Raw genomic sequence first — 27212 nt, 5'->3', positions numbered from 1 at the left:
GCCAAAATTTCATATATGATCCACTGAGTCTCCACCAAAAAAACAAAACAAACAAACAAAAAAAACCCACCTCATTGTTCGAACAGCCTTTCAGTTAACACTGCTTTTGGACCGAAGTACACACACACACACACACACACACACACACTATTCAATACAAGAAATAAGTCTTTTTTGGCTCTTGACTTCCCAAACCGGCCAGTGTCAAGGCCGCTGACCGAGATTTGACCATTCATCACTGAGACCAGAGCGATAAAAATAGCATATCAGCTGCGAAACCAAAACACCAACAACTTCAAGCATTTGCTTCATTCAAGGGAACCAGCGACTACATGTTGGGAACCCATACCACTCATGTTTGTGGTTGCGTAAAGAAGCTAGTTGTCCGATGTCAACTTGTTTGTATTATAAAAACCAAGTATACAGTGTGTAGATCGTGACTGTTTACGTTCTCAAATACAACGTTGCAGAGCAGACGATCATTCCTAAGTTGAAAAAGTAAAAAATAACGAATGGAAAACCATACAAACAATGATTAATAAGTTACAGCTTTAATGTCAAATTTTTACATTATATTACAAAGAATGGAGAGAATAGATTTAAAAATATGTTTTTAAAAAGTAACTTACATTTCGGAATATTTGTTTTTATATATTTTTGTTTTGTTTTCATGTTCCAATCAATTGACCTTCCGCTCCTTGTTTTGAAAGTCATCTTCAGCTGACAAAACAAACATGGCACTGGCTGGACTGTAGAATTTTGTAAACAAAGAACACCAGAGCTAATATAAACCATCTGAAGTCATAGTCCACTTCTGAACACCGAATGGTTTCTCTACAGGTGTCATAGCCATGCTCGAATTGGAAGTGTTTCCGGAACGATCGTTGGGAAACGAACAATGGGAATTCGTGTTGGGTGAGTTGTGACCTGGTTTTGCATGGCTGCAGATGCTATTTATGCCCATAACGTCACCCAGTCAGCTGTAGTACTGTGGACTAATGACCAGCCGGACCTCAGTAACGTCAAGTAATATCAAACACGATTGAACTATGTTGCATGACCTTATCTTAAAGTTTAAGCATCGACCCTCTCAAACTGCTCTTATAAAACCACACTGGCTGTTGTCGGGCTTGCCTAACAACAGCAGTCGACGAGAAATACCGTAAAATGTGAACAAAGGCAGGAAGAGGTAAAGGGCAGGGGATAATTTCATCCACCATTAGACTAACAAACAAAGAGTGTGTCTGCTTGCCTTTAATACTACCTTTATGATGAATAATGGCACTGTTTCATACCATCATGACAAAGTTGTCATCGCTGACAGCAGCATGTAAACAAATTGAAAAAAAGGAAAAGAAAATCCTACATATACGTTATAAAGCAAATACGCAACACAGAGATGATTAAAGTGAAGATAGCTGGTATTTGTATTACTTTCTTGTAACAAAATTTTCTTTGTGTACAATTTTAAGATTGCTTTGAGTTAGAGCAAATTGTCAGTTGCCACAGTCAAGCCCCATAAATCTTTTTTCTTTTTTCCTGTCTGTACATGTTTCTATGCCTGTCAAAGTGTTTTCATTGAGACCTTTATAAAAAAACAAAAACAAAAAACAACTGCAAGAGACCACTGAAAGCATGGGTTCCTATTGTGTGCTACTGTTAATCTGGGGCATGCTGCAGACTACATCTTGGTTACTTTCTTTTTTTTTTCATCTGACCCCTGACCCAGGACGCTATTCATGGCATTGAATCGAAGGGAATGGGAGCTGTTCATTAGCTGTAGCTGTCAACTGCCTGTGTAAACTGACTGGTCACAATAATAGTCACTGCTCATTCAGGATTTGATAATAATAATTGATAGTAATTAGTACATATATGGTGCAAACTCCCCATGTAATGGGCTCTTACTCTTAGTGCTGTACATGAAACAACATATATACAATAGTGCGTTAATAACATACCTCTGCACATGAAAAACAACAACACATATATGTGTATCTATACACCCAGACAATACTACAAATTGCAGGTATGAACAAGCACACACACACACACACACACACACACACACACATGACAAAAATACCCTAGGAATGTGAAATGCCCACTGACTGTTTTTTTATTTTTATAAAAAAGGTGTTGTTTTTAGAAGTTTTATTTGTGCTGAACCCACCAAGTGACATTGACATAAGAAAAAACTGTGTGTGTGTGTGTGTGTGTGTGCATGCGTGCGTGCGTGCATGTGTGTGATGGTGGCCAGGTATGCCGTTCTACCAAGCGGTGAACATCTTGCAGCGACAAGATCGTAGCATCAGGGGTGTGCAGGTGTGGTACAGTGACCAGGTAAGGACTGAGGAATTTGAGAGAGCTCTGCCCTTGCCCATGGTTTCTTGTCTTTCTGTCAATGTGGTATAGACACAATGTATGTGTGTTTGTGTGTGTCCAAGTGTGTGTGCTTATCTGACTGTACTTAGACAAGTAAATGATAATTTATGAATTTGAATCTGTCAGTCAAGTGATCATTTTGTTAAGTTGGCTGGTCAGTTATAGACCTGTCTATCGTTTATTTGGCATATTAATCAGCTAATTATTTACTGACGCTTGCTATATAATATGCTAATTCTTATCATCTCAGTTTATGATTTAGATTTATAAACAAATCAACCAGTTAACCAATGTACCAATGAGCAAACCAGCTACGCTAGCCAGCCATTTAAAACTTGACCCATCTGACCAACTGTCAAATCACTCACTTGTCCAAATCCAGTTACTCCATGATGTTGCAGACTCCCCTGGATCTGGATCTGGTGCTTAATCTGTCTCAGGATGGAATCCGTCTCCTCTTTGATCCTGTCTCCCAGAGACTTAAGGTCTGTGTACAGTGCAAGGTGTATGTAGGTGTGTGTGTGTGTGTATTTTCTTTTTTTTCTTTCTTTGTGAATGTGATTAAGGAGACAAAAAGTCTGAACATCAGGGAAAAAGTTGTTAGATTTCACAGATTATTTGAGGAAGAACTCTGGTGGGAATTGTGCAGCATGTAGTGGAAGGAACAAACTGGGTTATTCAGGTTCATCAGGTCGTCAGACATTCCCATGTTCCCTCCCAGTCTTCTGTGTTTTCCACATCACTGACCTTCAGTCACCAGACTGTCACTGTATTAAGTTACATGCATTGTCCACACGATCGATTTTCAGTCATCAGACTATTATTAAGTTACATGTATTGTCCACATGACTGATTTTCAGTCATCAGACTCTTACCAAGTTACATGTATCGATCACAATGAACACACCTCATAGTAAGCTGGTGAGTGACTGACGTGATTCACTTGAAGACTAATCAGTGTATTGTATACTTTTGGCCCCATGAGCACTCTTGACCCTTCCAAAGTACTGTCTGTGCTCACTGAAGTCTGAACAGTGCCATCTGCTTTCTGGTCTCTGGGACTCCGGTCTTGGATAGCTGACTTGGCTGTACTTTGCCCACATGACAGTAACCTCTTCACGACAGTACTTGGGTTGATATTGGAAGAGTTGTAAACTTGTATAGTATTGAAAGTTTGCTTTAGAAACTTTGAAAAGAACTTCAAGGCTTTGACTTTTATCCTTTCACCCACTTGTAAGGCAGGGTGGATAAGTTCTGGCTTGTTAATGAATCGGAATAGGCTCAGTTGCATTATATCTGAATCAAGTGTTACTAAGTTCATGTGCGAACCGAAACACACACGGTGAAAGTAGTCAACTTGTTATCATGATAGTGTATTTTTTTTAAAAAGAAGATGATACAGACTTCACACACACACACACACACACACACATACAGACACACACACACACACACACACACACACACACACACACACACACACACACACACACACACACACACACACACACACACACACACACACACACACACACACACACACACACACACACACACATACAGTGTATAACACTTCATGGAAGCAAACTATGTTTTCATAAAATGTATTAAAAAAAAATTCAGAGAAGATTCAAATTACGCTGGCTGTATTTTATGGACTGCCTACCACTAGACTCTTCATTGAATATACAAACAGCTGTTTCATGTACACATGCACTATGAACAGCTTGAAAAATGAGTTTGAAAAAAAAAATCGATGTTTCAGCCAAAAGTGTGCAATTATTCTTTTGTTAATAAACAACAGCAATGGATTTATACTGTAAAAGAAAGAAAAAGAAGAAAAAAAAAGTAAGTGAATGTTCAAGAAAGCACCCCTGGTTATAAGCGGTGCTCAGTACCTTGGCAGCATACACCCCTGTTTCCTAGAAATTTTGCATCATTCGAGTGGGTCCTTAACTTTTAGTGAACCGTGTAGAAAGCTTTCTTTCCCCTGGACTATTCCATATATGTGCCATCAGTATGTAGTTGTTCATGTTGTAGTGTATGGGCCATGCACATGTGGAGAAACAGTTCATTTGAGCATGAATGTAATTGTTTCAAACATCCTGAAGCATCTTAAGTCTGTCAAGGAACAAAGTGATTTTCAAACATTTTTTTGGCTTGCCGTCTTTGTCTCCAAGATTGTTTTGTTTTGTTCCTTTTTTTTGTTCTAAATATATTTGTTTGTTAATGTTTCTGCTTGTGTTGTTGGTTAGAGAAATTTTCATGTGGTCCTGTTTTGTGTGTGTGTGTGTGTGGGAGAGAGGGGTAGGGGGTGTTGGGGGGGGGAGTTTTTCTGTGGTCCTGTTTAGTATGTGGAAGAGAAGTTTCCCTGTAGTCCTGTTTTGTGGGTGGAGGAGAAAGTTTCCTGGGGTCCTGTTTTTGTGTTGGGAAGAGAAGTTCTGTTTTGTGTGGGGGGCAAGAGAAGTTCTCCTGGGGTCCTGTTTTGTGTGGGGGGGAAGAGAAGTTCTCCTGGAGTCCTGTTTTGTGTGGGGGGAAGAGAAGTTCTCCGGTGGTCCTGTTTTGTGTGGGGGGGAAGAGAAGTTCTCCTGGGGTCCTGTTTTGTGTGGGGGGGAAGAGAAGTTCTCCTGGGGTCCTGTTTTGTGTAGGGAGGATTGTAAGTTTTCCTGTGGTCCTGTTTTGTCTGAGGCGGAGAAAGAAAAAAAAGCAGTCAGTGGTGGGAACAAAGGGGACAGATTCTGGCATTGTGTGCTTCGGTCTTTGTCTTTCTTCCATCTTCTTCTGTATCTCTCTTTGTCTTCCTCTCTGTCTGTCCGTGTGCCTTTGTTTCTTGATGGTGTCTTTGTCTTTCCTCTCTGTCTCCTTGTTTATAGATCTCTATGATTTATCTGTCTCTCTGTCTTGTCTGTGTGCCTTTGTTTCACCATGGTTTGTTCCACTGTGTTTTCTTTATCTCCTTGTTTGCCTCTATAATTTATCTGTCTGTCTGTGTGCCATTGTTTCACCATGGTTTGTTCCACTGTGTTTTCTTTGTTTATCTTTATAATTTATCTGTCTTTCTGTCTGTGTGCCATTGTTTCACCATGGTTTGTTCCACTGTGTTTCCTTTATCTCTTTGTTTATCTCTATAATTTATCTGCCTGCCTGTCTGTGTGCCATTGTTTCACCATGGTTTGTTCCACTGTGTTCAGTCTCTTTGTCTTTCCTTTATCTCTTTGTTTATCTCTATAATTTATCTGCCTGTCTGTCTGTCTGTGTGCCATTGTTTCACCATGGTTTGTTCCACAGTGTTCAGTGTCTTTGTCTTTCCTTTATCTCTTTGTTTATCTCTATAATTTATCTGCCTGTCTCTCTGTCTGTGTGCCTTTGTTTCTCTATGCTTTGTTCCGTTGTGTTCAGTGTCTTTGTTTTTCCTTTATCTCTTTGTCTGTGTAACTTAGCTGTCTCTCTCTCTGTCTGTGTGCCTTTGTTTCACCATGGTTTGTTCCACTGTGTTCAGTGTCTTTGTCCTTCCTTTATCTCTTTGTTTATCTCTATAATTTATCTGTCTCTCTGTCTGTCTGTGTGCCTTTGTTTCACCATGGTTTGTTCCACTGTGTTCAGTGTCTTTATCTCTTTGTTTATCTCTATAATTTATCTGTCTCTCTGTCTGTCTGTGTGCCTTTGTTTCACCATGGTTTGCTCCACTGTGTTTTCTTTATCTCTTTGTTTATCTCTATAATTTATCTGTCTCTCTGTCTGTCTGTGTGCCTTTGTTTCACCATGGTTTGCTCCACTGTGTTCAGTGTCTTTGTCTGTCTTCCATCTCCTTGTTCATCTCTCTCTCTGTCTGTGTGCCTTTGTTTCTCTGTGCTTTGTTCCGTTGTGTTCAGTCTGTCTTCCCGTTGTCTGCCTGTGGTATTTTTCTGTCTGCCTCTTGAGTTTCTCTCTCAGTGTTTCTGTCTCTGTCACTCTTCATGTGATGATCTTCTCGGTCTTTTACTGAAAGATTATCATCTCCAGTGAAAGTGCTACCCTTTCTTCTCAGACTCGTCACCTGTATCTCTCTCACCACTCCTGTCAGCTCCGCATTTCTTAAGATTAAATCATTAATGATGGGAACAGTTGGGATTTTTTGATATATAAAAAAAAGAAGTTTTATTCAGTCACTTGATGGCTTCAGAAATCTGTCTGTGGTTTATTAGCATTGGTTATGGTTTTATTTTCAGTTGATTGAAGTGAATAATATGAGCAAGGTCAAGCTGAAATACTGGTAAGTCGATCCCATTTATACGTGTCAGTGTGTGTGTAAATATGTGTGTGTGTGTGTGTGTGTAAATGTGTGTGTGTGTGTGTGTGTGTGTGTGTGTGTAAATGTGTGTGTGTGTGTGTGTGTGTGTGAAAACACATCAGTATGTATTTCTAGTCATAACACATTGACACACTATTCCACCCACCCCATTTTTGGCAAACAGGTGGACACAAATATGTTAGAACGTACAAATGCAGTGTTTTACCGAAACAGATACAGTGTATCACTTTCCAGTCAACTCACATTCACCAGTATAGCATCACCTATAAACCTTGCACACTGCTGCTGCTGTCTCTTCATTTGTACTCTTGGGCTGTGACAGATTTCCAGATACATATTTGGAACAATAAAGAGAAACAAACTCATTTTTTCTCCTGGAGGATAAATAGCATCAAGCCAATATTTTGTAGCAGTGAACCATTAACTCTCGCCATACTAACGGCGAAAGAGACGACGTTAACAGCGTTTCACCCCAATTACCATCATCAAAATATTGCAAGAGGAAGGCTCTTATACTGAAGAGGTGAATGTTGACAAAGAATACCACAATTCTTATGACGGAAGCTAAAGGTTGGGTCATTCACACACCCACTGGACATCCGAGGGGTCTGTGTAGAGGAGAAAAGAGGACTGGTCGTACTGAGTGAGTTAAGGAGCAGAACTGATTGCAGTATTATTTACTGTTGATTGTTGGGTTACGCCGCTGGTCAGGCATCTGCTTGGCAGATGTGGTGTAGCGTATGTGGATTTGACTGAACGCAGTGACGCCTCCTTCAGCTACTGATACTGATACTGCTGCTGATTCTGTTATGGAGCAAAACATAGTGTTGTTGTATTATTTACTGTTTATATATAAAGGTCTCAAGGAGCAAAACTTACTGTTGTTGTATTATTCGCTGTTGAATATTTCTACTGAGGAGTGAAACTGACGGTTGTTGTTGTATGATTTATTGTTGGATGTTTCTGGTCTCGGATTTGGCCTCAGTTACATTATTATTGTCTTTCATTTCTGAGTGTGTCAGAGTTATACATATGTAAGTTGGATGTGAAGAAGCTGTGATTCGTTTCCACATAAGATATAGCGTTTTATAGTATATAGATTTGTTACGATTATATTCATGAACACTGATAGATTTATCATAATCATTGTTCACACTGACAGATCTATTGTGATTGTTATTGTTAACACTGATCAGTATTTATTGTGATTGTTACTGTTAACACTGATCAGTATTTATTGTGATTGTTACTGTTAACACTGATGCATTTATTATGATGATTATTATCGTTAACACTGATAGATTTATGATTATTGTTATTGTTAACACTGATCAATATGTATGATGATGATTATTGTTAACACTGATAGGTTTGTCATGATGATTGTATTGGTTAAGCTGATAAATTAGTGATGATTATTGTTGTGGACACTGTGAGTGAAGTGAAGGTGAAGGTTTGAGCCGTGTTGCAGTGGCATGGTGTTCAACACACCCCAGGCAGCTCCCACCATTGAGAAAATCGACCAGTCCTTCGGGGCAACACATCCTGGAGGTCTGTCTCCATGTCTGCTTCCATCTCTCTCTCTCTCTCTCTCTCTCTCTCCCCCTCTCTAAACTCCAGTCTCAGTGTCTACAAAAGACTATGTCAGTATATGATAAACATCTAATATCAGAGCTAATTTTATGAATTCTTGAGGCTGAAAAATGGATGTATTCTCAGTATCCTTGTCTATGTGTCTATCTTTTTTCCTTCCTCTTTCCTTTCTTCCCCCCTGCCCCCCCCCCCCCCCCCCCCCCCCCCACACCCCCCCTCTCTCTCTCTTAGCAGTTTCTCCTCTCTCTCCTTTGTATCTCTTCCTTCTTTACCGTCTTCCTCCCCTCTCTCTTTCACGCATGCGCATACTATGTTATTTTGTGGAGAACTGTGTATTTTCTATGCCATTTATTTGTTCTTTTGTTTCTGTTTTTGTTGTTGTTGCCATGCGATTTGTATGCTTTTTTTTCTACTTTTTTTCTTCTCTCTCTTGTATTCCCTAGACCAGTTTAAATGTTTTCTTTATGAGGGTAGGATGAAGACTGGCCAATAATTGCCTATTCCTTTTCCTTGAATTACAAATTTTTTGATTTTCATTTAGATTTCTCTCCCCCTCCCTCCCTTCTCTCTCTCTCTTTGTCTCTCTGTCAGTCTAAATCTGGCTAGGTTTGTTTTGTGCCACTTGTTTGATATTGTCATAATGAATTTATCTCTTTGGAATATACTTTTGAATAAAAAGAACCAACTATATTTTTCTTTGCATCTGTTTGTGAACACCGGTTTTGTTTGTAGGAAGCAATCAGTCTATCTTTAAGTTCAGTAATAAACTTATCTTTATACCCACTTGTTTGATACTGTCATAATGAATTTATCTCTTTGGAATATACTTTTGAATAAAAAGAACCAACTATATTTTTCTTTGCATCTGTTTGTGAACACCGGTTTTGTTTGTAGGAAGCAATCAGTCTATCTTTAAGTTCAGTAACAAACCCATCTTTATACCCTATACCCTACGGCACAACCACACAATTCAGAATCCATTTTCTATCAGTGCCTTCTCCACAAAGTATGCCCAGGTTTGCTGCTCTGCTTCCTCTTATACCAACATAATTTCTTAAGCTTGTCTTCATAGCCTTGATGTTGGTATCATATACCTTTCTTTGGTTACCTTGGTGACTACCTTTTGTGTTCCATACACACACAAACACTAAAGCACATGCATGGATAATGCACATGCATGCACATGCTCCCCACTTACACCTATATATATATATGTACATATGTCTGTTGGTCAGTCTGTCTCTTGGTGACTTCTGTCAGTCTGTTGGACATATATTGATACAGTCAAGTGTTATTTATTTGTTTTATTATATGTGAGTGCAAACCTTCATGTATCATTCATTGACTGGTTGTGTGTGTGTGTGTGTGTTTAGTTTATGATTTTCACTTCAAAAACATGGAAACTGAGAGAATTGCTCAAAGTATCAAAGACTATGATGAATGAATTGATCTGTTGTAGTGTGGAGTTGTGTGAAGGATCCGTTGGCTGTAGTACATGCATGTTGGGTGTTGCAGTGTACAATGCAGAGAAACATTTGTTTGTTCTCAACTTCCGAGGCCTAACCTTTGATTTCCCCATCGACTCCAAGTTTGAGGTGAATACCAGCAGTGTTTTAGTTTTTCTTTTCTTTTAATTAATCATTTTGTTTAGTTCTGATTTCCCCTTTCCATCCCCACACCCCCTATCTCCTTTCTTCTTCACCCAAATAATGGGTGTTAACAAGGTGACAGTGCTTTGAGGTTGTTTATGTGTGGGTGTATATAATGGGTGTTAATAAGGTGACAGTGCTTTGAGGTTGTTTATGTGTGGGTGTATATAATGGGTGTTAATAAGGTGACAGTGCTTTGAGGTTGTTTATGTGTGGGTGTATATAATGGGTGTTAATAAGGTGACAGTGCTTTGAGGGTGTTTATGTGTGGGTGTATATAATGGGTGTTGATGTCCTGTGAGGTGTTTATGTGTGGGTGTATATAATGGGTGTTGATGTCCTGTGAGGTGTTTATGTGTGGGTGTATATAATGGGTGTTAATGTCCTGAGGTGTTTATGTGTGGGTGTATATAATGGGTGTTAATGTCCTGAGGTGTTTATGTGTGGGTGTATATAATGGGTGTTAATAAAGTGACATTGCTGTGGTGAGGTTCTTTTTTTTAATGTCTTTTCACTTAGTGATACTAGACATGTTTTTCTGTGTGGGTGCGGGGTGGAGGGGGTTGCAGAGGGGGGGAGAGAATTGGGGGGCGGGGTATGGTGGTTAAAGGGTGATACACAGAGAAGGGATAAACTAGTACAGTGGGATCCACAATCTGTAAAAATAAGTGTAACAGCAATTAACAATGTGAACAACAACAAAAAATGAAATTGATCACCTGTTGGTTGCATCATATTGGACTGTGTACCCGGTATTCAGCAGTTTGAGTGATGATAAATGGATAAATGGTTGGGCATTATTTCTATTATGTTTTGTTCTGAAGAATTACTAACTTTACATGACTGTGGAAGCAACCTGACAATCCTTTGACATGAAATAAAGTGTGGTTTCGGGTGATCTGTTTACCACATACACAATAAATGTTTCAGCTGAACTTGGTCTTGAAAATAGTCAGTCTTACACGAGACACAATAGAGGCTACCAGTCTGTGATAATATGATGGGTAATCCATCATTTTTTACTCACTTGTGTAAACAAAGTGAGTCTATGTTTTAACCCGGTGTTCGGTTGTCTGTGTGTGTGTGTGTGTGTGTGTGTGTGTGTGTTTGTGTCCACGTGTCTGTGTGTCCGTGGTAAACTTTAACATTGACATTTTCTCTGCAAATACTTTGTCAGTTGACACCAAATTTGGCATAAAAATAGGAAAATTCAGTTCTTTCCAGTCTTCTTGTTTAAAACAATATTGCATCTCTGGGATGGGCACAAAAAAATTAAAAAAAGAAGCCTAATTATATGCAAACTGCATTTACTGTTAAATTTATATTTTTTGAATTCTCTAAACTTGGCACTTTGACCTCTTATTTGACACAACAACAAGAGGAGTCATTATTATCATTTTTTGTTCAAACAGGAACTTCTTTTGCTAAGCATGGAAGTTTTATTTATTTTGCAAATGTTTTGGTGCAGATAGTAAAAAAGGGAAATTACTCTGTAATTAATGCTAGGAGACTTAATTTGCTTTAAACTGATCTTTCTCATCTTAAACATTACATTTTGAAATTATACTCAATACATAAAAAGCTTTGATTTAAAAAAAATTTTTTTAAAGTGTATCACAAGTGAGTCTTGAAGGCCTTGCCTCTCTTGTTTGTTGTGTAATTTGCTTTGTAAACTGTCTTTTCTGTGTGTGTGGATGGCAGCCCCGCTATGCCCGCGGTCTGGGGTCCCTGCAGTTCCCTAATGGGGCGTCACCTGTAGTGTCACGCATGTCCATCTACAGCGGAAACACCAGCATTGAGGATTGCAGGTGGGGGCTTGAGGGGAAGGGGGTGGGTGGGGTGTGTGTGTGTGACTGTGTGAGTTGGGGGGATGGGGACTCTGTGTGTGTGTGTGTGTGTTGGGGGGTGGGGACTGTGTGTGTCTGTGTGTGACTGTGTGTGTTGGGGGGTGGGGACTGTGTGTGTGTGACTGTGTGTGTTGGGGGGGGGGGACTGTGTGTGTGTGTGTGTACTGTGTGTGTTGGGGGGTGGGGACTCTGTGTGTGTGTGTGTGACTGTGTGTGTTGGGGGGTGGGGACTCTGTGTGTGTGTGTGTGTGTTGGGGGGGTGGGGACTGTGTGTGTGTGTGTGTGTGTGTGTTGGGGGGTGGGGACTGTGTGTGTGTGTGAGACTGTGTGTGTTGGGGGGTGGGGACTCTGTGTGTGTGTGTGTGTGTGTGTTGGGGGGGGGTGGGGACTGTGTGTGTGTGTGTGTTGGGGGGTGGGGACTCTGTGTGTGTGTGTGTGTGTGTGACTGTGTGTGTTGGAGGGTAGGGACTGTGTGTGCATGTGTGTGTGTGTGTTGGGGGGTGGGGACTCTGTGTGTGTGTGTGACTGTGTGTTGGGGGGTGGGGACTGTGTGTGTGTGCGTGTGTGTGTGTGTGTGTGACTGTGTGTGTTGGGGGGTAGGGACTGTGTGTGCATGTGTGTGTGTGTGTTGGGGGGTGGGGACTCTGTGTGTGTGTGAGACAGTGTGTGTTGGGGGGTGGGGACTGTGTGTGTGTGTGTGTGTGTGAAGGAGGGAATGAATTAGGTCAAATGAGAAAGGCTGTCCAGCTGTCTCATTTATGTGAAAGCTGCTTATTCTTCTTGCCTCGTGCCACATTTTCCATGTGTGGAAATCTGAGTATACAGATGCACCCATTTTAGACACTTCATCAAACCTAGCAACTTCTCTTGAAACCAGATCATGGTGCTCCTAGTTTTATAAACCACTTTTTCAGCCAAAAAGACACGCTGTGCTTGAATCAACTTTTAGCCCAGATAGTTGGGACAGCAGTTGCCTCCTCTGCCTTTCTGATGGTCATAGTTGGACACAACTGACTATAGTACATTTCATGTTGTTAAGTGAGCTTAAAAATATATGTTATGTTTGTTTCTTTTCTTTGACGGGCGCAATAGCCGAGTGGTTAAAGCGTTGGACTTTCAATCTGAGGGTCCCGGGTTCGAATCACGGTGACGGCGCCTGGTGGGTAAAGGGTGGAGATTTTTACGATCTCCCAGGTCAGCATATGTGCAGACCTGCTAGTGCCTGAACCCCCTTCATGTGTATATGTAAGCAGAAGATCAAATACGCACATTAAAGATCCTGTAATCCATGTCAGTGTTCGGTGGGTTATGGAAACAAGAACATACCCAGCATGCACACCCCCAAAAACGGAGTATGGCTGCCTACATGGTGGGGTAAAAACGGTCATACACGTAAAAGCCCACTCGTGGGCATACGAGTGAACGCAGAAGAAGAAGAAGTTTCTTTTCTTTTTTTTTTTTTTCAATCTGATTTTTCTCCTCTTTGTTTAGATAAAATGGCAAATGCGTGTGTTTGAACTGAAAATCAGCCGGACCTTTTTTCAGAGCCCCAGCACTGCCATTGACTTGTTTCCATGGCAACTGCTTCCTGGAGAGCCTGGAGGTGTTGCGTAGCAACAGCAATGTCACCAGAGGGGTCAAGGTCACGATGATCACAGAAGGTAAAAGCCTGCAGTAGTAAGGATGGAGGAAGCGTGGGGGTGGGTGGGGGTGGAGGGTGTCGGAGGGGGCTTACGGGGGTGGGAGTAGGGTGTGATATTGGTGAATGTAATTAATGTAGAAATTGCTGTTAATGATGGAGTGATGGCCTAGAGGTAACGCATCCGCCTAGGAAGTGAGAGAATCTGAGCGCACTGGTTCGAATCACGGCTCAGCCGCTGATATTTTCTCCCCCTCCACTAGACCTGGAGTGGTGGTCTGGACGCTAGTCATTCGGATGAGACGATAAACCGAGGTCCCGTGTGCAGCATGCACTTAGCGCAACAAAAGTGTTGTTCCTGGCTAAATTATGTAGAAAAATCTACTTCGATAGGAAAAACAAATAAAACTGCACGCAGGAAAAAATACCAAAAAAATGGGTGGCGCTGTAGTATAGCGACGCACTCTCCCAGGGGAGAGCAGCCCGAATTTCACACAGAGAAATCTGTTCTGATAAAAAGAAATACAAATACAAAATACAAATACAAAATACACATGTTTGGAGAGGGTGTTTGTGTCAGCATAATTACGTGCTACCTTCACCACAGGTGATATCAGACAGTTTCCTGCATGGAGCTAACCTGTGCTTCTTGGCACAGCTCCAGGTCTCTTCCACTGTTGGTGATATCAGACAGTTTCCTGCATGGAGCTAACCTGTGCTTCTTGGCACAGCTCCAGGTCTCTTCCACTGTTGGTGATATCTGACCATTTCCTGTATAGAGCTAACCTGTGCTTCTTGGCACAGCTCCAGGTCTCTTCCACTGTTGGTGATATCTGACCATTTCCTGTATAGAGCTAACCTGTGCTTCTTGGCACAGCTCCAGGTCTCTTCCACTGTTGGTGATATCTGACCATTTCCTGTATAGAGCTAACCTGTGCTTCTTGGCACAGCTCCAGGTCTCTTCCACTGTTGGTGATATCTGACCATTTCCTGTATAGAGCTAACCTGTGCTTCTTGGCACAGCTCCAGGTCTCTTCCACTGTTGGTGATATCTGACCATTTCCTGTATAGAGCTAACCTGTGCTTCTTGGCAAAGCTCCAGGTCTCTTCCACTGTTGGTGATATCTGACCATTTCCTGTATAGAGCTAACCTGTGCTTCTTGGCACAGCTTCAGGTCTCTTCCACTGTTGGTGATATCTGACCATTTCCTGTATAGAGCTAACCTGTGCTTCTTGGCACAGCTCCAGGTCTCTTCCACTGTTGGTGATATCTGACCATTTCCTGTATAGAGCTAACCTGTGCTTCTTGGCACAGCTCCAGGTCTCTTCCACTGTTGGTGATATCTGACCATTTCCTGTATAGAGCTAACCTGTGCTTCTTGGCACAGCTTCAGGGCTCTTCCACTGTTGGTGATATCTGACCATTTCCTGTATAGAGCTAATCTGTGCTTCTTGGCACAGCTCCAGGTCTCTTCCACTGTTGGTGATATCTGACCATTTCCTGTATAGAGCTAACCTGTGCTTCTTGGCACAGCTCCAGGTCTCTTCCACTGTTGGTGATATCTGACCATTTCCTGTATAGAGCTAACCTGTGCTTCTTGGCACAGCTCCAGGTCTCTTCCACTGTTGGTGATATCTGACCATTTCCTGTATAGAGCTAACCTGTGCTTCTTGGCACAGCTCCAGGTCTCTTCCACTGTTGGTGATATCTGACCATTTCCTCCATGGGCTGTTCTCTCTTTGTTTGGGAACGGAAACAGTGAGGGCTTTTCCTTCACCCTCCGTTCGTCGCCACGTGTTCCTAAACGCTTGGTAGTTGTGCAACCTTTTATGAAGTAGTTCCATACTTTTTTTTTTTTTTTCTAACGTCGGTGGTTTCTTGGTGCGTCATGCTCAGACTCAGTGCTCAGCAGATGAGCTGTGTGACTGGGCTGAATGGAACTGTGCTGTGTGATTCTGCTTGTGCCATCTGTTGGTGAGCAGAGTGATGAGGGTTGATCGTGTTGTTTCTCTGTGTGTGTCTGTGTGTGTTTATGTTATTTATGTGTGTGGATGTGTGTGTGTGTGTGTGTGTGTGTGTGTGTGTGTGTGTGTGTGTGTGTGTTTATGTTATTTATGTGTGTGGATGTATGTGTGTGTGTGTGTGTGTCTGTGTGTGTTTATGTTATTTATGTGTGTGGATGTGTGTGTGTGTGTGTGTGCATGTGCATGTGTGTATGGATGTGTGTGTTATTTATGTGTGTGAATGTGTGTGTTATTTATGTGTGTGGATGTGTGTGTGTGTGTGTGTGTGTACATGTGTGTGTGTGTGTGTGTTATTTATGTGTGTGGATGTGTGTGTGTGTGTGTGTGTGTGTGTGTGTGTGTGTGTATAGATGTGTGTTTGTGGCTGTGTATATATATATATATATGTACATGTGTGTGAATGGATGTGTGTGTGTGTGTGTGTGTGTGTGTGTGCAGACACAGACGTGGGGAAGGATGAGGAGAGCAGGAAGAAGGTGATGGAGAAGGAGGTTCTCTTCGGTCATTCCTGTCAGGTCAGTGGCTTTCAGCATCACTGGATGCACACATCCACGTCACTGGATCCACGTCACTGGATCCATGTCACATCCACGTCACTGGATCCATGTCACATCCACATCACTGGATCCACATCACTGGATCCATGTCACTGGATCCACGTCACATTCACATAACTGGATCCACATCACATCTGCATCACTGGATCCACATCACATCCATGTCACTGGATCCACATCACTGGATCCACATCACATCCACATCACATCCATGTCACTGGATCCGCATCACTGGATCCACATCACATCCATGTCACTGGATCCACATCACATCCGCATCACTGGATCCACATCACATTCACATCACATCCACATCACTGGATCCACATATCCATGTCACTGGATCAACATCACATCAACATCACTGGATCCACACATCCACATCACTGGATCCACACATCCACATCACTGGATCCACATCACACCCGTGTCACTGGATCCACACATAACACATCACTAGATCCGCACATCCATATTACTGGATCCACATCACATCCATATCGCATGATCCACACATCCACGTCACTGGATCCACATATCCTCATTACTTGTGCAACTCATAGTGCTGTCAGTGTGTGTGTGTGCATTTGTGTGTGTAACAGTGGTGTGTGATTGTGCATGAGATGTATAACACATAGTGTTGACTGTGTGTGTGTGTGTGTTGTATATGTGTGTGTTTGTGCATGAGGTGTGTAACAGTATTGTGTGTGTGTGTGTGTGTGTTTGTGCAGGTGTGTAACAGTGTTGTGTGGTGTGTGTGTGTGTTTGTTTGTTCAGGAGGTGTGTAACAGTGATGTGTGGTGTATGTGCATTTGTTCAGGAAGTGTGTAACAGTGTTGAGTGATGTGTGTATGTGTATGTGTGTGTGCAGGTGTGTAACAGTGTTGTGCATGTGTGTATGTGCAGGAGGTGTATAACATTAGTGTGTGTGTGGTGTGTGCAGGAGGTGTGTAACAGTGGTGTGTGATGTGTGCAGGAGGTGTGTAACAGTGGTGTGTGATGTATGCAGGAGGTGTGTAACAGTGGTGTGTGACATGCTGTGTGCAGGAGATGTGTAACAGTGTGCTGTGTGACGTGCTGTGTGCAGGAGATGTGTAACAGTGTGCTGTGTGACGTGCTGTGTGCAGGAGATGTGTAACAGTGTGCTGTGTGACGTGCTGTGTGCAGGAGATGTGTAACAGTGTGCTGTGTGACGTGCTGTGTGCAGGAGGTGTGTAACAGTGTGCTGTGTGACGTGCTGTGTGCAGGAGGTGTGTAACAGTGTGGTGTGTGACGTGCTGTGTGCAGGAGGTGTGTAACAGTGTGGTGTGTGACGTGCTGTGTGCAGGAGATGTGTAACAGTGTGCTGTGTGACGTGCTGTGTGCAGGAGGTGTGTAACAGTGTGGTGTGTGACGTGCTGTGTGCAGGAGGTGTCTAACAGTGTGGTGTGTGACGTGCTGTGTGCAGGAGGTGTGTAACAGTGTGGTGTGTGACGTGCTGTGTGCAGGAGGTGTGTAACAGTGTGGTGTGTGACGTGCTGTGTGCAGGAGGTGTGTAACAGTGTGCTGTGTGACGTGCTGTGTGCAGGAGGTGTCTAACAGTGTGCTGTGTGACGTGCTGTGTGCAGGAGGTGTCTCTAACAGTGTGCTGTGTGACGTGCTGTGTACAGGAGATGTGTAACAGTGTGCTGTGTGACGTGCTGTGTGCAGGAGGTGTGTAACAGTGGTGTGTGACGTGCTGTGTGCAGGAGATGTGTAACAGTGTGCTGTGTGACGTGCTGTGTACAGGAGGTGTGTAACAGTGTGACATGCTGTGTGCAGGAGGTGTGTAACAGTGTGCTGTGTGACGTGCTGTGTACAGGAGATGTGTAACAGTGTGCTGTGTGACGTGCTGTGTGCAGGAGGTGTGTAACAGTGTGCTGTGTGACGTGCTGTGTGCAGGAGGTGTGTAACAGTGTGCTGTGTGATGTGCTGTGTGCAGGAGGTGTGTAACAGTGTGCTGTGTGACGTGCTGTGTGCAGGAGGTGATGTCGAACCTGGGAGCCCCCAGCAAGGTGTTCTTCAAGTCGGAGGACAAGATGAAGATCCACAGCGCCAGCGCCCACAAGCGGCCAGACTCCAGCACTGCAGACTACTTCTACAACTACTTCACCCTGGGGCTGGTGAGTTCTCGTGGGTCACACACACACACTGTGTCAGAAATAATCACAGAAAGAAACACGTTTGTTCTACGAAAGCAGCATGGTAGTAGATGAAAACAAATGCAGGTTAACAACTACTTTGTCATGAAATGGCATTACAATAATTGTTTATAGAATTAAGATGAGAATTAAACTCATTCGCCCGAGAATTGCTAGGGTGTCAGAGTCGTTCAGTTAAAACGGTTGCTGTGTTCCTACAAACGTGTGAATGGCAAGCAAAGGGAACTAACTGCTACAGTATTTCCAGGTTTGTCAACAAGTGTCAATATGAAGAACAAAAAAAAGAGGTCAATTTCAGTGTATTTTCTTATTTCTGCTGCATCCGAATGAACTGGAAGCCTGCCGAGGATGTATACTCCCCAGGGCTGAATCGGTTAAGGATGGGTGAGTTGAGGGTGAGTGAGATCAAAACCTTTGATCTCGGGGTCATTGGAACTAAAAGGGAGAGACTGATAAATGATGCCGAATTTTGATTGATGAACTGCGTCTGAAAAACTGAGGAAAAACATGAGAAGGAAATGAATTTAGTTTACGAAGACTTGTGTATGTCTTAGCCAAACAGTTGGTGTGGCCATTGTCAACTATTATAAGTAATTACAATACCAAATGTTATTTGCTTATTTATCATCATTGTTGTCTTTTTTTATGTATTTATTTATTTATTTATTTTATTTTTATTATTATCATTATTATCATTATTATTATTATTATTATTATTATTATTATTTATATATATATATATATATATTTTTTTTTTAAATTTATTTAGTTAGTTATTTAGCTAGTTATTTATTTATACATTTATTTATTTATTTATTTTGTACGCTTATAGTTGACTTCATCAAGTATTTGCGCCTTATACATATTATTATTATTAGTAGTAGTTCTTTTTTTACGTACTTATCTTTTTTTCTTTTTCTTTTTCTCAAGGCCTGACTAAGCGCGTTGGGTTACGCTGCTGGTCAGGCATCTGCTTGGCAGATGTGGTGTAGCGTATATGGATTTGTCCAAATGCAGTGACGCCTCCTTGAGCTACTGAAACTGAAACTGAAAGTTTTCACGTACCCCCACAGGGTTTCCTGAACTAAACACGTCTTGTCTTGTCTTGTCTTGCCTTGCCTTGCCTTGCCTTGCCTTGCCTTGTCTTGCCTTGTCTTGTCTTGTCTTGTCTTGTCTTGTCTTGCCTTGCCTTGCCTTGCCTTGCCTTGCCTTCTCTTGCCAAGATTTAAGTCTTATTTTGTTCAGACAGATGTTGTAACAAAGGAAGGATACCGATCATCGTTATTTGTTATCTTCAAATCATGTCGACATCATTTTCAAAAGGAAACGATGGACTGTGTGGTTTTTTGGTCCGTGTCGGAAGAGGAGGAAGAAGGAGGAAGGTGGCAGAATGGTCAAGACAGCTCAGCTGCCAATACAGAGAGTCTGTGAGGGTGTGGGTTCGAATCCCACTCTCGCCCTTTCTCTCAAAGTTTAACTCACTCAGTACGGCCAGTCCTCTCTTCTCCTCGACACAGACCCCTCGGATGTCCAGTGGGTGTCTGAATGACCCATCCTTTAGCTTCCGTCGTCAGAATTGTGGTATTCTTTGTCAACATTCACCTCTTCAGTATAAGAGCCTTCCGCTTGCAATATTTTGATGATGGTAATTGGGGTGAAACGCTGTTAACGTCGTCTCTTTCGCCGTTCGTATGGAGAGAGTTAACAGGAGAATCAAACTGAGTGTCTAGTCTTTTGGATGAGATGGCAAACGGAAGTCCCGTGTGCAGCACACACTTGACGCACTGGAAAAGAACCCATGGCAACAAAAGTGTTGTCCTCTGGCAGAATCATGTAAAAAGAGATCCACTCTGATAGATGCACCAATACATAAGCATGCACGAAAGGCCTGACAAGCGCTTTTACTTATGCTGCTGCCAGGCATCTGCCCAGCAGATGTGGTGTAGCATGTATGGATTTGCCCGAAAGCAGTGACTCCTCCTTGAGAAAGTCAAACTGAAACTGCAACTGTTGAAGATTGGAATGCACTTAAGGAAGAACATGGTCCTGTCTGTAATCTAATTTTCCGTGTAGAAGAACTGTTGTGAAATAAAAAAAATAAAAAATAAAAAAAGGATTTCTTTTGCCAGGAAAAAAAGGAAACGAGAAGAAAATATATCATTGGCTTTTTTGATGGCAGTGTGTGTGTTGTTCTGTGAGAAAAAGTGTGTCTGCTGCAGTGTGTGTGTGTGTGTGTGTGTGTGTGTGTGTGTTCTTTAGTTTCATGTGTTTGCACTGGAATTGTGTGTGTGTGTGTGTGTGTGTGTGTTCTTTAGTTTCATGTGTTTGCACTGGAATTGTGTGTGTGTGTGTGTGTTCTTTAGTTTCATGTGTTTGCACTGGAATTGTGTGTGTGTGTGTGTGTGTGTGTTCTTTAGTTTCATGTGTTTGCACTGGAATTGTGTGTGTGTGTGTGTGTGTGTGTTCTTTAGTTTCATGTGTTTGCACTGGAATTGTGTGTGTGTGTGTGTGTGTGTGTTCTTTAGTTTCATGTGTTTGCACTGGAATTGTGTGTGTGTGTGTGTGTGTTCTTTAGTTTCATGTGTTTGCACTGGAATTGTGTGTGTGTGTGTGTGTGTGTGTTCTTTAGTTTCATGTGTTTGCACTGGAATTGTGTGTGTGTGTGTGTGTGTGTGTGTGTGTGTTCTTTAGTTTCATGTGTTTGCACTGGAATTGTGTGTGTGTGTGTGTGTGTGTGTGTTCTTTAGTTTCATGTGTTTGCACTGGAATTGTGTGTGTGTGTGTGTGTGTGTGTGTGTTCTTTAGTTTCATGTGTTTGCACTGGAATTGTGTGTGTGTGTGTGTGTGTTCTTTAGTTTCATGTGTTTTCACTGGAATTGTGTGTGTATGTGTGTGTGTGTGTGTGTGTGTGTGTGTGTTCTTTAGTTTCATGTGTTTTCACTGGAAGTTGTGTGTGTGTGTGTGTGTGTGTGTGTGTTCTTTAGTTTCATGTGTTTGCACTGGAATTGTGTGTGTGTGTGTGTGTGTGTGTGTGTGTGTTCTTTAGTTTCATGTGTTTTCACTGGAAGTTGTGTGTGTGTGTGTGTGTGTGTGTGTGTTCTTTAGTTTCATGTGTTTTCACTGGAATTGTGTGTGTGTGTGTGTGTGTGTGTGTGTGTGTGTGTGTGTGTGTTCTTTAGTTTCATGTGTTTTCACTGGAAGTGTGTGTGTGTGTGTGTTGATGTGCAGGACATTCTGTTTGATGCAGTGACGCATCGGGTGAAGAAATTCATCCTTCACACCAACTATCCTGGTCATTACACCTTTAACATGTAAGTTTATCATTGATCGTTTGTGATTGTCTGTATAATGTGTGTTTGTGTGAGTGTGTGTGTGTGTATGCATGTGTGTGTGTGTGTGTTTGTGTGTGTGTGTGTGTGTGTGAGAGAGAGAGAGAGAGAGACATCCAGCTGTGGTGTTTTGAGAGACTCTTCTGTCACTGTTAGCTGGCTGTTTGAGTTCCTAGAGAGACCCGAATCTATCATTACAACTCTTGTTGCTGTCGGCTGTTTGAGTTCCAAGAGAGACCCTAATCTATCATTACAACTACTGTCACTGTTAGCTGGCTGTTTGAGTTCCTAGAGAGACCCTAATCTATCATTACAACTATTGTTGCTGTCAGCTGTTTGAGTTCCAAGAGAGACCCTAATCTATCATTACAACTACTGTTGCTGTCAGCTGTTTGAGTTCCAAGAGAGACCCTAATCTATCATTACAACTACTGTCACTGTTAGCTGGCTGTTTGAGTTCCAAGAGAGACCCTAATCTATCATTACAACTATTGTCACTGTTAGCTGTTTGAGTTCCAAGAGAGACCCTAATCTATCATTACAACTACTGTTGCTGTCAGCTGTCTGAGTTCCAAGAGAGACCCTAATCTATCATTACAACTATTGTTGCTGTCAGCTGTTTGAGTTCCAAGAGAGACCCTAATCTATCATTACAACTACTGTCACTGTTAGCTGGCTGTTTGAGTTCCAAGAGAGACCCTAATCTATCATTACAACTATTGTTGCTGTCAGCTGGCTGTTGCTGCATTGCCGAGACATGGAGCTCCATGTTACAGCCACCATCACTGACAGTTCCCAACACCTGTAGTTAGAATACTTTTCAACTCTTTCATTGTATTCCACAGATATGTGGTTTAATTACACATGCTTAACCGTGACCCACTAATGCAGACTCCGGCAGGGGTCTGACATACCTGTCCTGTGCAAACTACTATCCGCCTATGCAGAGAAAATGAAAGTAGCTATGGCCGATAACCTCCCGGAAGTAGGTAACCTCCCCTTTGCCCCCCTGACTAGTGCCCTCTTTTTCTGGAAGCCATTATGACTCCTGTTCCTGTGCTCTCCATACGGCTAAGTCTTTTTTCGTATTTTCTCTCTGTCTGTCGATTCTCTGGCGTCTTGTTTTTTGTCAAATTATGTCTCCAACCAGAATGTTACAGCCCCAATTACTGTCAGTTAAAGATTGTTTAACTGCTACATTGCATTCCAATCACCTATGGTTGTATAATTTGAGGAGGAAGGTGGCAGAATGGTTACGACGCTCAGCTGCCAATACAAAGAGTCCGTGAGGGTGTGGGTTTGAATCCCACTCTCGCCCTTTCTCCCAAGTTTGACTGGAAAATCAGACTGAGCGTCTAGTCTTTCAGATGGGATGGTAGACTGAGGTCCTGTGTGCATCACACACTTGGCGCACTGAAAAAGAACCCATGGCAATGAGAGTGTTGTCCTCTGGCAAAATGATGTTAAAAGAAATCCACTATGGTAGCTACACAAATATATCGGCACACACTCAAGGCCTGACAAGCGCGTTGGGTTATGCTGCTGTCAGGCATCTGCCTGGTGGATGCGGTGTAGCGTATATGGATTTGTCTGAACGCAGTGACGCCTCCTTGAGAAACGGAAACTGTGGTTGGATGCTACAGCCATCGTCACTGTCAGTTCACAGCACCAGTTGTTAAAGACTGTTCAACTGTTTCACAGCACCAGGTGTTAAAGACTGTTCAACTGTTTCACAGCACCAGTTGTTAAAGACTGTTCAACTGTTTCACAGCACCAGTTGTTAAAGACTGTTCAACTGTTTCACAGCACCAGTTGTTAAAGACTGTTCAACTGTTCACAGCACCAGTTGTTAAAGACTGTTCAACTGTTTCACAGCACCAGGTGTTAAAGACTGTTCAACTGTTTCACAGCACCAGGTGTTAAAGACTGTTCAACTGTTTCACAGCACCAGGTGTTAAAGACTGTTCAACTGTTCACAGCACCAGGTGTTAAAGACTGTTCAACTGTTCACAGCACCAGTTGTTAAAGACTGTTCAACTGTTTCACAGCACCAGGTGTTAAAGACTGTTCAACTGTTCACAGCACCAGTTGTTAAAGACTGTTCAACTGTTTCACAGCCCCAGGTGTTAAAGACTGTTCAACTGTTCACAGCACCAGTTGTTAAAGACTGTTCAACTGTTTCACAGCACCAGGTGTTAAAGACTGTTCAACTGTTTCACAGCACCAGGTGTTAAAGACTGTTCAACTGTTCACAGCACCAGTTGTTAAAGACTGTTCAACTGTTTCACAGCACCAGGTGTTAAAGACTGTTCAACTGTTCACAGCACCAGTTGTTAAAGACTGTTCAACTGTTGCCCTGCATTCCAGAGACCAGTGGCCATGTTCATGTTCCAGATACTGTCGCTGCGAGTTCCAGCTTCCCGTGGCTGTGGACAGGGGAGAGAAGAGCCGGAAGCAGCACGGAGACCAGCAGGGCGTCGTGGTCATCAGTGCTTTCACCAAGGTGAGCGTGTGTGTGTGTGTGTGTGTGTGTGTGTCACAACAGATTTCTCTGTGTGAAATTCATGCTGTGTGGTTTGTCCTTCGGGATCGACGAGGACCATCTAGTCATCCTGGGGGTGGGTGGGTTGGGCTCTGTGGGTGCGCAGATGACTGATCAGGCCAATCCACGCTCGGAAGGTTCTGACGCAGTGTGGACAGGGGATGGTGGCGGCTGTCAGGGACTTGCTGGCACTGCTTTTCCTGGCCTGTCTGCGTTGCTCTGCTGCAGCGATTGCATTCCAGTGACAGCGCCACCCATTTTTTGTATTTTATTCCTGCCTGCATTTAAAAAAAATTTTTATTTGTTTTCCTGTTGAAGTGGATTTTTCTACAGAATTTTTCCAGGGACAACCCTTTTTGTTGCTGTGGGTTCTTTTATGTGCACTTAGTGCATGCTGCACATGGGACCTCAGTTTATCATCTCGTTTGAATGACTTGTGTCCCGACCACCACTTGAGGTCTAGTGGAGGGGGAGAAAATACTGGCGATGGTGCTGGGATTCAAACCAGTGCGCTCAGATTTGCCTGCTTCCGAAGCGGGCGCATTACCTGTAGGCCATCACTCCACTTCAAATCTGTGTGTCATAGCGACTGTGGCTGCCAGTTCTGTCCATGTGTGGCAGCATGTTTGAGCTGTCGCTGGTGCCAGGTAACAGTGATCCCACTTTCGTCACAAACAGTGCACGGATTTCACAAAAGGAATTTGCAGAAATGCAAGGCGTTGATTAGAAATGGCAAAGTGGAATCAGGCAACGTCTTGCTCCAGTTTTCTTCAGAATGTTCTGATGATGACGGTGGTGAGAATGATACTGATGATGGTGATGACAGTGACAAAGATGGTGAAAGTGATTATAATGATGATGACAATGATGACAGTGACAGTGATAATAATGTTGTACTGATTATAATGTGACAGTGATGGTGGTGACGATGCTGATAATCGTGTGGTAATGGTGATGATGATGATGATAATGCGATAAAGATGGTGACAATGGTGGTGATGGTGATGATGATGATAATGTGACGATGATGGTGACAATGGTCTGGTGATGGTGATGATAATGTGACAATGATGGTGACAATGGTGGTGATGGTGATGATAATGTGACAATGATGGTGACAATGGTGGTGATGATGGTAATAATGTGACAATGATGGTAACAATGCTGACAATGGTGTGATGATGGTGATGATGTGATGATGACAGTGGCAGTGCTGATAATGGTGTGGTGATGGTGATGATGATAATGTGACAGTGATGGTGACAATGCTGACAATGGTGTGATGATGGTGATGATGTGATGATGACAGTGGCAGTGCTGATAATGGTGTGGTGATGATGATAATGTGACAGTGATGGTGACAATGGTGTGGTGATGGTGATGATAATGTGTCAATGACAGTGACAGTGCCTATGATGGTGAAGATGATGATGATGACAATAATGCAACAGTGACAGTGATAATGCTGTGGTGATGATAATGATTATGTGATAATGATGGTGACAGTGCTGCTGCTGCTGCTGATAATGTGACAGTGATGGTGACAATGCTGATAACGATTTGAAGATGATGCTGCGATGATAATGACAATGACAATGCTGATGGCGGTGTGGTGGTGATGACGACAGTGGTGGGAGGTGCAGTCGTTGTTGCTACGCCCTGAGCAGAAGCCGGTGATTGTGAATCGGTCCTCCTGCACCAACACCAGCAACCCCTTTGGGTCCACCTTCTGCTACGGGGTGCAGGACCTCATCCTGGAGGTCAGCCACACTGATTTTTGACTCACTTGTGTGTGTGTGTCTGTGTGTGTGTCTGTGTGTCCGTGGTAAACTTTAACATTGACATTTTCTCTGCAAATACTTTGTCAGTTGACACCAAATTAGGCATAAAAATTTAGGCATAAAAATAGGAAAAATTCAGTTCTTTCCAGTCATCTTATTTAAAACAATATTGCACCTCTGGGATGGGCACAAAAAAATAAAAAATGAAGCCTAATTACATGCAAACTGCATTTACTGTTATATTTATATTTTTTGTATTCTCTAAACTTGGCACTTTGATCTGATATTCTGACCCAGCAACAAGAGGAGTCATTATTATAATTTTTTGTTCAAACAGGAACTTCTTTTGTTAAGCATGGAAGTTTTATTTATTTTGCAAACGTTTTGGTGCAGATAGTAAAAAAGGGAAATTACTCTATAATTAATGCTAGGGGACTTAATTCGAATCTGGTTAGGACTTTAAAAAAATTTTTTTTAACACGAAGCTTTATAATAACAAATACAGAACACATTTTAACAATTAGATTTTTTTTTTAAAGTGTATCACAAGTGAGTCTTGAAGGCCTTGCCTCTCTTGTTTTGGTTTCTTTTTACTGTCATTGTCAGCACAGTGTCACAGATGCGTAAGTGACCATAATTACGTGTCAGTTGCTGTTGTGATGTGCCAGTCGCCACAGTCAAATGTCAGTTACTATAGTGATGTGTCGATAACCGCAGTCATGTGTCGGTCACCATAGTGATGTCTCAGTTACAATAGTGATGTGTGAGTCACCATAGCGATGGGTCAGTCACCATAGTAATGTGTTAGTTACCATGATTATGTGTCAGTTGCCATAGTGATGTGCCAGTTACTGTAGTCAAATGTTGGTCACCATAGTCATGCGTCAGTCACCGTAGTCATGTGTCAGTCGCCATAATGATGTGTCAGGTACCATTGTCAGATGTCAGTTACTGTAGTCATGTGTGGATAACCATAGTCATGTGTCAGTTACCATAGTCATGCGTCAGTCACCATAGTGATGTCTCATTTTCCATAGCGATGTGTCAGGTTCCATAGTGATGTGTTGCTCATCATAGTCATGTATCAGTTACCATAGTCATGGGTCAATCACCATAGTGATGTGTCAGTTATCCATACTGATGTGTCAGTTGCACAGTCAAATGTCAGTGTCAATAGCCATGACTTGATGTGCCGTGGTGACATTCAGTGACCATGGCGATGTGTGGTGGTGGTGTGTGGTGTGTGGTTTCAGGTGATGCAGAACCAGCACATCGCCTCGGTCACCCTGTGTCAGCCCCCCACCCCCTCCCCCTCCCCCTGCCCCTGCCCCTGCCCCTGCCCCTCTTGATGCCAGACCACACGACCCCTCCCACCTCCCCACCCCCTTACACAC

At 42.6% G+C, this 27212-nt stretch overlaps 1 protein-coding gene across 1 annotated transcript; it reads left to right on the top strand.

The window, feature by feature from the left end:
• Positions 1 to 735: 735 nt before the first annotated feature.
• Positions 736 to 27212, top strand: LOC143300547 (phagosome assembly factor 1-like). The gene is made up of 14 exons (XM_076614299.1): positions 736 to 915; positions 2261 to 2343; positions 2787 to 2870; positions 6594 to 6637; positions 8148 to 8227; positions 9785 to 9864; positions 11620 to 11726; positions 13311 to 13426; positions 15868 to 15944; positions 17987 to 18127; positions 21395 to 21477; positions 23890 to 23998; positions 25666 to 25797; positions 27072 to 27212. The coding sequence occupies exons 1-14, from the start codon at positions 852 to 854 to the stop codon at positions 27165 to 27167; spliced, it is 1296 nt and encodes a 431-aa protein (XP_076470414.1). The 5' UTR covers positions 736 to 851; the 3' UTR covers positions 27168 to 27212.

Source organism: Babylonia areolata, chromosome 26, assembly GCF_041734735.1.
Source record: "Babylonia areolata isolate BAREFJ2019XMU chromosome 26, ASM4173473v1, whole genome shotgun sequence".
In the NCBI taxonomy this organism is placed as follows: Eukaryota; Metazoa; Mollusca; class Gastropoda; order Neogastropoda; family Buccinidae; genus Babylonia; species Babylonia areolata.
Note: the sequence above shows the minus strand (reverse complement) of the source record. Positions and strands in the feature narration are given on the sequence as shown.